General features: G+C 34.2%; 2 protein-coding genes across 2 annotated transcripts; one reads left to right on the top strand and one right to left on the bottom strand.

Annotated features, from left to right (window-relative positions):
- The first annotated feature begins 313 nt into the window (after nucleotides 1-313).
- On the top strand, nucleotides 314-2,724 carry LOC133037713 (protein IQ-DOMAIN 17-like). Its single transcript, XM_061115115.1, has 5 exons — nucleotides 314-955; nucleotides 1,057-1,296; nucleotides 1,379-1,597; nucleotides 1,674-1,805; nucleotides 1,904-2,724. Exons 1-5 carry the CDS (start codon nucleotides 818-820, stop codon nucleotides 2,591-2,593), a joined length of 1,419 nt encoding a protein of 472 aa, XP_060971098.1. The 5' UTR covers nucleotides 314-817; the 3' UTR covers nucleotides 2,594-2,724.
- A 356-nt stretch (nucleotides 2,725-3,080) lies between these two features.
- On the bottom strand, nucleotides 3,081-5,642 carry LOC133037712 (growth-regulating factor 2-like). Its single transcript, XM_061115113.1, has 4 exons — nucleotides 5,280-5,642; nucleotides 4,859-5,032; nucleotides 4,291-4,741; nucleotides 3,081-4,204 (listed from the first exon to the last, which is right to left on the bottom strand). Exons 1-4 carry the CDS (start codon nucleotides 5,560-5,562, stop codon nucleotides 3,433-3,435), a joined length of 1,680 nt encoding a protein of 559 aa, XP_060971096.1. The 5' UTR covers nucleotides 5,563-5,642; the 3' UTR covers nucleotides 3,081-3,432.
- Between the last annotated feature and the right edge of the window lie 4,258 nt (nucleotides 5,643-9,900).

The raw sequence follows: 9,900 nt of genomic DNA, 5'->3' as shown, positions 1-9,900 counted from the left end.
GTGCTTAAGACTCGACTCGCTTAATAAGATACTTAAATTACAAAAATGTGATTGAAAGTCAGGATCGTAGAAATAGAAATGTAAACCAAACTTATAATTAAGGGAATACTTTTAAGTATAATTTTAGGATAATCTCAAACTCTTTACACGTGAATTTGAAATTCACTTAATCTCAACATCCCATTATAGATTATTTAGAAATATTGTAAAGAATTCAAAAGATAGAACTCAACAAACTCAAAATAAAGAGTTGAAAAAATACAAACAAAACTCCCTCCAAAAAACCCAAAACACCTTCAACAAAAACTCTTTATCAAATATATTAAAGCAAAAGACCAAAGACATATATATTAAAAAGTAAAAGCTATGGCTATGTTACTCATTGCTGTAACTATTTGTATAATTTTCTCTCTCAGCTTTCATCAATTTCAAGGCTACAACAACTCAACAATTCTCTGACACCAAAACATTAAATTTGCTCCCATGCCACTACAAAACAACATATTCTTTTACTCTTTTTTCTAATATATTATTATTATTATACATTTGTGTCCAAATATTAACGTTATAAAATAAACAAACATGACTAATTCAGTTCTGTTCTGTTTTTTGTTTCTCCTAAATGCATGGGATGTATGAACTAGAGTTACCCTTCTTTCCATTCTTCCTCATCCACTTGTACATTTAGACTACACTTCATAATTATTGTTCCTCTTTAATATGAGTGCCTATACCATTTAAAGCACCAACCCAACTACTCAATTCCATTGCATTTTCTTTTTTAATGTTTCTATAGTAATTTTACACTTACATTTTCATGGGGAAAATTGGTGGAACAAGCTCTTGGTTGACTTTGGTCAAAAGGGCTTTCAGTTCTCCTTCTAAGGATACTAATGACAAAAGAACTAGTAGAAGAAGAGAAGAGGAAGAAGAAGAAGAAGAACAGCAACAAAAGGTACATATATATATATATATATATGTATATATGTTGGTTTGATTCATGTTTTGTGTTTATGTCTTCTGAGTCATATTATATTTATTTTCTATTTTTTGCAGAAGAGAGGAAAAAGGAGATGGATTTTCAAGAAACAGAAGCTGAATCAGCAAGAAAAGAAAGCTACACAAAATTGTGAAACAAGGACTATAACAACTACTGCTAAGATCATTACAGCTCCTTCTTCTTCATCATCACATGCTCTGCCTGTGGCAATGGCCACAACAGCAGCTACTAGACCTTCAATGTACATTAAAGACTTGGCTGCCATGACTATTCAGACTGCTTTCAGAGGATATCTGGTGCTAATTCTTTACTTAAAACTCTCATTGAAGTAGACTTTGTTAATTATGCATGTGCTAATTCTTGGTTTTGTTTGAGTAGGCAAGAAGAGCTCTTAAAGCTCTAAAGGGGTTAGTAAAGTTGCAAGCTTTGGTAAGAGGACATAATGTTAGAAAACGCGCTAAGATGACCCTTCAATGCATGCAAGCTCTGGTTCGAGTTCAAGCTCGGGTTTTGGATCAACAGCGTAACAGAAGACTTTCTCTTGAAGAAAACTTTGATTCTGCATTTTATAATGTTAATGCTAACAGAAACTCCCTTGTAAGAAAATCAATTACACTAACTACTCTTATGTATGTATGTATTATATACTCATATTCTTAGTTGGTTGATGCAGATCACTAGAGATGAAGATGATCAGTATTCAGAATCATCAGAAATGTTGGAGCAAATTGAAGCCATGATAAGGAAAACAAAAGAAGCTACAATGAAACGCGAAAGGGCTCTTACTAATGCCTTTTCTCAACAGGTTTGGTTCTTAGGATTTAGCTTTTGAAAACATGTTAATATCTTCAGAATCATGTATATTTTATGTTTTTCCTGTGTTTTATTTTTTGGCATTGAAAGATGTGGAGAAGTGAGTGTTGTGTGGACCAAGTTGAAAGTGAACCAGAACCAGAAGAGTACTGGACTAGGAGGACAAGTAGTCAAAATAAGCAGTGGGAATTGAGCACAACAAGAAGAGCTTCATGTGATCATATCATAGACCCAATTAAAACAGTTGAAATTGACACATATCGACCTTACTCTAATAATAACTCAAACACCAACATACTACCCCACCACAGATCACAAAATCACTATCACCAAAGGCCAAAGAGTTATTCCTATTGTTACTCCACTCCTCCTCCAGCCCAACTCCAATACCAATACCAACAATTCATAACTCCAACACCATCACCTTCAAAGCCTAGAAATCTTCACAGCTTGACCAACACTATCAGCCCTCGTTGTACATACAACACACCAACAACACCCTACAACTACATGGCTGCAACGGCCTCAGCTAAGGCACGTTCGCGTTCTCAAAGTGCACCGAGGCAAAGGGGCTGCTCTACTACTGTGACCCCAGAAGCAGGGCCATCAGCTAGAAAACGACTATCATTTGCTGTTGCTGATGAGGCGAATGGAAGCCACCGCACCAGCAACAGCAACTACCAGCAGCAGAGATCGAGTGTTTCATCTCGTTGCTCGGACAGCGAGACTTCTCCACTCAGAGGCAATGAGTTAAGGCAGCAGAGAAGGTGGGTTAGGTAGTAGACTAAGAGATATGTGTCCTTGGTTTCTGCAATGAATTGTAATGGCTTGAAAAAAATGTATGGAATGTTTCTGTTGCTACTGCACTAACATTCTCTTTTTCTATAATCATTATATCATTGGTAAGATAATCATAATAATAATAATAACAATTAAGAAAAAGTAACCAAAATGCAGATATATAAAAAGAAAAAGTAAGTAGTAACCATGTGGTTGCCGGGTCCCCAAAATCTTCTTCTTCTGCAAATATCCCAATCTTATTAATATTATACAAATGTGGACCAACACTTTATGCACAATGCTCAAGATATCTCTTTTCTAAAACAACACCCTTTAATGAATACAACTTGGTTTTTAAGTTAGCATATAGGTTGTTCCCATGGCTAGATTAATCATTAAAAATTTAAAATTAACAATTGTTGCTTAACATGATACATTTCATGAGATTTGACATTTTATCATATGTATATATACAAATATATATATATAAATGGTAATCAGTAGAAAGTTGAGACTATTATTAAGTCAAATGCATACATAGTTTTTTCTTGTCTAAAGAAACACAGACAAAGTAAGTAAGCCTCAAAGTACAGTCCACACAGTAATGCTTTGGCACTAGCTTTAACTTAAAGCCATTAACCATTGCAAGAAAGAACAAACATAGCAATATACACAATCTTGGCAACAGAAAGGGGACAGAGTATTCTAATATAAAGACAGCAAAGAAAAATAACTCTACTTAAATACACAATCTCTTGCTAAAAAGTAACTTGCTTGATCAAAATCACAAACCAAATAAGGACCCTTTGTTTTGTTTTGTTCTATTGCTTATTCAAACTTTAAAGCAAAGCAATCTCAGCTTTCACCTTTGAAATTCCAAGACCTGGGCTACTACAACCACTGCTATCAGATAATGAAGTGACTGTTTTTTGAAGAACCCCAGATGGTGAAGAAACAGCAGTAGCCGGTGGACTACCCGAATCTCCATTCCCGACCGCGAATGGCGAAGATGGATCAGATGCAGCACTAGTTGTTGTTGTTGTGGCAGTCAATGAGCTTGATCTCAAAACCTCAGCCAATGGACCACCTGGTGGTGAACCTGCAGGAGCCCAAGATGAATCAGGGGTCAACCAGTTTGACACATGTGGTTTAGTACCCATCTCATCATTGATGGAGCCATAACCCCCCATTGATAGAGTGAGTGAAGAAGGTGAAAGCCTCCCTTGTGATGTAATAGAACTTTGGTTAACACTACTACAACTACTATGAGTCATGTTTGTCTTTGACCATGCATCAATGAAACTTCTTGGGGTCTCAGAATTGGTCTGTTGCTGGTGATGATGATGATTATTATTATTATCCAAAGACACATCCTCAGGGTTGAGAAACATAGCACACTCTCTTTCCTGTTCAACTTCTCCTCCTGTACCAAAACTCCCATAAGAATTCAAGTTCAGAAATGGCTCCTCTTCACCATGTTGGTTAAAGATAGAAGAACTATTGTTGTTGTCACAGAAAGAAGACTTTGAAGAAGATTGCATCAGATGAAGCCATCTTGGATCAGATGCAGCCATAGTTACATCTTCACCTTTCATCATCCACTCCATACTCCTTCAAATATTCAAAAATCACATAAATTACAAACCAAAACAAGTGAAAAAAAATCACAAGTAAAGAAAAGAAGAACTCAAACCAACCTTGCTTCCTTATCTGATGGCATAGATTCAAAAGCTGGTTTGTCAATAAAAACAGGAGAAGGATGGTAAGGGAGAGCAGTAGTAGAAGATCCAAGGAAGTGATTTTGATGACATTGAGGATGATTAGTAATACTAGAATTAGTAGTAGAAGTTGCTAAACTTGCAGAAGATGAAACTGAAAGAGTATGTTGCTGCTGTTGTTGCTGCTGCTGTTGTTGATTGTTATCAAGACGAGTCCTCTTACTGTTGTTGTTGTTGTTGTTGTTGTTGAGTTGAACTTCCACATGCTTTCTTGAACGGGGACGACCTCTATGCATGTGACGCTCACAGTACTTTTGGTCTGGTGCCACATCACGAGAACATCTCCATTTTTTACCATCAGTTCTTTTACATCTCCCTGGCTCAGCATCTGTTCCATTTGAAAATCTCAACTTGTATTCACTTCCCCCAACTGTAAAATAAATTAGTAAACAAAAAAAAAAGGTTTTAACACAAACCCAGAAAATCCCAAATCTCAAAATATGCTAATGACATTGATTGAAGAAAGAAAGAAAGAAAGAGAAATTACATGGGTAATGGATTGGGATAGCTGAACCAGACATAGTTCTGTTAAATGGAAGAAGAAGATCAAGTGGAACAGGTACAGATGCCACCATGTACTTGAATATCATAGCTTGTCTTTCCAACTCTCTTAACTGTGCATTAGTGAAAGGAAAACCCACAGACGCCGCCATGAATCCACCTAGAAGAAAGTGAAGAAAGAAAAATAAGCCTAAAATATCAAATACCCAAAATCCCAAATGTCACAGAGATTCATAAAAACATTTCCTTTCTCCACTCAGTAAACTCAGCTCAGAAAAGGGTCAATAAATATCTATCCACTCAACATAAAGATACAATCTTTAATTTGGGGGGAGTTTTGTATTTGTACAGAGATATTAAAAAACAGAAAAGTCTTTGGGTTTGGATATTTATAAAGAAAATCAAACCTGGGGATCTTAAGGCGGTGGTGTAAGAGACAGGAGCCGCAGCAGAAGGAGTAGCAGTGGTAATAATATTAGAAGAAGAAGAACAATATATATTGTTATTGTGATTAGTCATAGGTGGTGTTGTTGGGGTTGTGTTAGAAGTAGTAGTAGAAGAAGTAATTGTAGGACCATTATTATTATTATTAAGATGATCAAAAATCCCAAGTTGGGAAGATTGAAATGGACGGTTGTGATTAGTTTGATCAAGCATCATCATCATCTTCATCATCATCATCATCCTCATCGACTTATTAGGCAATGATTCTCTACTCTGTATCTCTACACCCAACCCAAGAACGTGACTACTATTTGTACAAGTTTTAATATTTATTATTATAATAATTGTTGTTGTTGTTGTTGTTGTCTTCTTCCTTGTTTGTGAAGCCAAAGTTATCCATTATTAATTATCTTACATTAAAACCCGTAATAACAATGATAAAAACAAGTAAAGACTCAAACTTTATAACTAAAACCAACTCACTTTCCTTATTTGGGATTCAGACATAAACCCAAAAACCCAAAACACACCCCAAATCTACAGACAAACTTTTTGATTCTCCAAACATAATAAAAATGATTTCTTTTTAGGTGGGTTTTCTCAGATTTTAGGACACGTTAAAACCCATATCTTAGTTTTTATTTTTAATTTTTTGAGTCTCTGTTGTTTTTGGAGTAAGTGAGTGAATATGGGTTTGATATGGGATTTTTATGATAAGAGTGATGGGTTTGCCGCCATACTCAAACCTCTTTGCTTTGCTTCCATGCTTCCAACATTCGCACGCCATACTAAAAGACAAGTTATACAAAAAAAGCAACCATTTTTTCATTTAAAACTTTATGTATTTTTATTTTTCTCTTTCATAGTTATTATATATCTCCTTTTCTGCATGGAAAAAGAAATAACAAAATTTCTATTGTCATTTATTAATATTGGAAATAAATAAAGAGACATTTCAAACTAAATAAATAAACAAAGAGTGTCCCATAAAATATTTATTATTATTTCATTTGGGCACTCCCACCATACCAAAAGTAAATATAAATTAGGAAAAGATAAAAGCATAAGTGGCCGGCCAATGTTGATTTTTTATTTTTCACTTTATTTTATTTTATGTGTCATTTAATAAAGTCATTAAACTCCTCTCAATATCACTGGAATTTAATTATTATTTTGTAAAAATTTGGTTATATTTCTTTAAGAAATTATTCCATACATTTTTTTTTTAATTTATAGTTTGGGTTGCTCCGGTGAGTTTTTTAATAGTTTATATGTGGATTGTTATATAAATTTTAGTTGCGATTTATGTTACTTCGTTAATTTCTATGGGATATGTAAAATTCTGTAAAAATATAAAAATAAATTATTTTGAAGTATTAAAATGAAAAAACTCTTATTTCTTTTACTCAATGATATATTTTTTTTAAAAAAAAAAAATAGTTATATTTATTTTATAGGATGAGGTATAGTAGGGCATTTTTTTAACTTTTTTATGTACTACCACGATGGCACTTTTAAATAATTTAGTGTTAAAATTAGAATTTAAACTAAATTGTATGCATATTTATTTATTTTTATATTTATGAAAAATATATTTTTTTTGAGAGAATGGAAAAAAAAAAAAAAAGATGAAAAATATAATATTTAAACTTTGATTTTGACATTGTAAATTATTAAAAATATTTATTTATTGTAACTATGATATGTGTTTTGAAAATTTTTGTAGTAGAGAGAACAAATTGTTAGTTTAATTTTTTTATGATCGTATATATTGTAGTTATTTAGAGCTATTTGTAAATTTTTAGAAAATTCTTAATAGTTTATAGTACCGAAAAATAAAGTTTAAACAATTACTCTTTTTTTTTCTTTTTTTTTTTTTTTTGCTAAAAAGACAAAAACATTTTATCCAAAAGACGATAAGATGTTAGTGAACACATGGGGACTCACCTCTCAAAAATTAAGGAAGCTTTTACAATAGTGATCTAAACCCCATCTAGCCAGAGCATGAACCGAATAATTCTGAGATCTAGGCACCCAAAAAGGTAGAACAGAAGTAACAGACAACAAACCTAAGAACTTAGAAAATAACATGGACAAACTCCAGTGAAGAGCTATAGAAGACTCAACAGCAACAACCACCCTTTGGCAATTAGTGACAAGGTCAGCATCATTGATTCCCAATCTCATCAACATCTCTAAAACACAAAAGGCCGCAAACAATTCACCATGAAGCACAAAAAGGAATGGTAACTAAGAAGCAAACAAAGCCAGGATACCATTAAAGTCATCCTAAACCACCACTCCAACAACACCTAAACTCCCTTGTTGGGATTAAACTCATTTAACCTATCAAGTGAGTAGGTCCATCTATATGATCATTAGATGAATCTGAAGAAAGTTGTTGTTATTTATAACTGTTGGCTTTAATACCAACTTAAAAGAGACCCCACCAACAACTATAAATAAATGTGTCTCTACTCTTTTAAAGGAGTTTTGAGTTCTAATATCCGTTCTCTAATCTCCAAGCTCATACTTTAGATTCAGTTTAGTGAGAGAGTCCAAGATCATAATGAGTGTGTGTGGAGGGATGTAAAAGGGAGTATCACTCTTGAAGTGAATTCCCTCAATGTGACATTTCTTTGTAATACTTTACTATGTTAAGTTGTAATCTTGGGCTCATTCTATTGTGTACTACTGATTATTCCTATTGAATAAAGATCCATCATTCATTCATTATCAAGCTAAGTTTTCTTTGTCTATTTTTCAATTAAGCTCAAGTTTTGATTTTGTGATTAGTTTTAGTTTTGAATTGTGTTTCTTGGACATTGTTACTGCTATAACAACCTGTTTTGAGGGTGAGGATTCACCACAAATGGTGTCAGAGCTCAGGCTTTAGAGTTCAAGAATCACATTCAACCAATCAAGACTCATCTTCAACATTTCAAGAATCAAACTCGAACTTTTAAGAATAAGATTCAAGAAATCAAGAACTGGTTTGAATGGCTTCAGCAAGGTTTGAGGTGGACAAGTTCAGTGGTTCAAATGATTTCAGCCTATGGAGAATCAAAATGAAGGCATTTTTAGTTCACCAAGGGATCTATGAGGCACTTGATGATGAAGCCATGAAACTAATTGAAGACAACAAGAAGAAACTTGAGATTGAAGCTAAAACACATAGTGTCATCCTCCTCGGTCTTGGTGATGAGGTTTTAAGAGAAGTTCTAGATGAAGACAAGGCCTTGGGTCTTTGGAACAAGTTGGCATCAATCTACATGAGGAAATCGCTTGCAAACAAGTTGTATCTCAAGAAGAAGTTGTACACACTTCGAATGGATAAGTTAAAGGAATTGAGAAAGCATCTAGATAATTATAGCAGAATCATTCTTGATGAATAATCTTCGGGTGAAAATTAATGATGAAGACCAAGCTATAATCCTGTTGAGTTCACTTCCCAAGATGTATGAGCACTTTATTGATACAATCTTGTATAGTAAAGAAACTCTGACTATGACAGAGGTTTAGGCTGCATTGAATTCTAAAGAAATTCAGAAGAAGGAAAATGAGACCAGTGGGGATGGATTACTCATTGTTAAGGGAAAATTTCCCAAGAGGGAATACAAGGGAAATAAGAACTCAAATGGCTACAAAGGTAATCATTCAAGATCCAATTCTAGAAACTCCACAGGAGGGCCAAGCTCTAATGGAGCTACATGAAAGCAATGTTATTATTACAAGAAGGATGACCACTTTAGAGATGATTATTTGGCTTTGAAGGCTAAGCTGAAGAGGGAAAATCATCACAAGTCTAGGAAGCATGAGATTGTTAATGTTACTGATGGATATGGGTCGTCTGATGCACTTGTGATGTCTAGATCAAATTCAGGTGGAGATTGGATTCTAGATTAAGGGTGTTCATTGCATATGACACCAAACAAAGAACTATTTAGGACTCTTTCAAAGAGTCATGGGGGAACAGTTCTTCTTGGGAACAACAAAGCGTGTAAGATCAAAGGTGTGGGAACAATCTTGTTAAAGAATGATGATGAAGTCATGAAGACCTTGCAGCAGGTCAGGTATGTTCCAGATCTCAAAAGAAATCTTATCTCTATTGGTATGTTTGATAAATTGGGGTATGTTGTCAAAGTTGAGGAATGTGTAATGAAAATTGCACAAGGTACATAAATTATGTTGAGAGGAAGGTTGAGTAATGGATTGTATTTCTTGGATGGAAAGACAATAGCAGGTTGAGTAGCACCTGTTATGGACTCAACTAAACATAGCCAAGCAAGGCTATGGAACCTCGGATTGGGGCATGTAAGTTAGAGAGGACTTAAGAAAATGAACATGCAAGGATTATTCAAAGAGAAGCTAACAGAAAGACTTGAATTCTATGATGAATGTGTTTTGGGGAAGGCTTGCATATTGAAGTTCAGCAAGGCAGAACACACCACAACAAAAAAGTTAACTTATGTCCATTCTGACTTTTGGGGGCCATCTAGGATTCTAACCAAAGGTGAAGCATATTACTTTATGAGTACAATTGATGATTACAGTAGGAAAGTCTAGTTTTATTTGTTGAAAAGC

This window comes from Cannabis sativa, chromosome 5, assembly GCF_029168945.1.
Source record: "Cannabis sativa cultivar Pink pepper isolate KNU-18-1 chromosome 5, ASM2916894v1, whole genome shotgun sequence".
Lineage (NCBI taxonomy): Eukaryota > Viridiplantae > Streptophyta > Magnoliopsida > Rosales > Cannabaceae > Cannabis > Cannabis sativa.
Note: the sequence above shows the minus strand (reverse complement) of the source record. Positions and strands in the feature narration are given on the sequence as shown.

Bases quoted from the DNA above. Each gene is read 5' to 3' on its own strand.
- LOC133037713 (XM_061115115.1), top strand. From the start codon at position 818: ATGGGGAAAATTGGTGGAACAAGCTCTTGGTTGACTTTGGTCAAAAGG. The intron at 956-1,056 runs GTACATATATAT...TATTTTTTGCAG, and splicing joins AAGAAGAACAGCAACAAAAG to AAGAGAGGAAAAAGGAGATG. The intron at 1,598-1,673 runs GTAAGAAAATCA...TGGTTGATGCAG, and splicing joins ATGCTAACAGAAACTCCCTT to ATCACTAGAGATGAAGATGA.
- LOC133037712 (XM_061115113.1), bottom strand. From the start codon at position 5,562: ATGAGGATGATGATGATGATGAAGATGATGATGATGCTTGATCAAACT. The intron at 5,033-5,279 runs GTTTGATTTTCT...ACTTTCTTCTAG, and splicing joins CACCGCCTTAAGATCCCCAG to GTGGATTCATGGCGGCGTCT. The intron at 4,742-4,858 runs GTAATTTCTCTT...TTTATTTTACAG, and splicing joins TATCCCAATCCATTACCCAT to TTGGGGGAAGTGAATACAAG.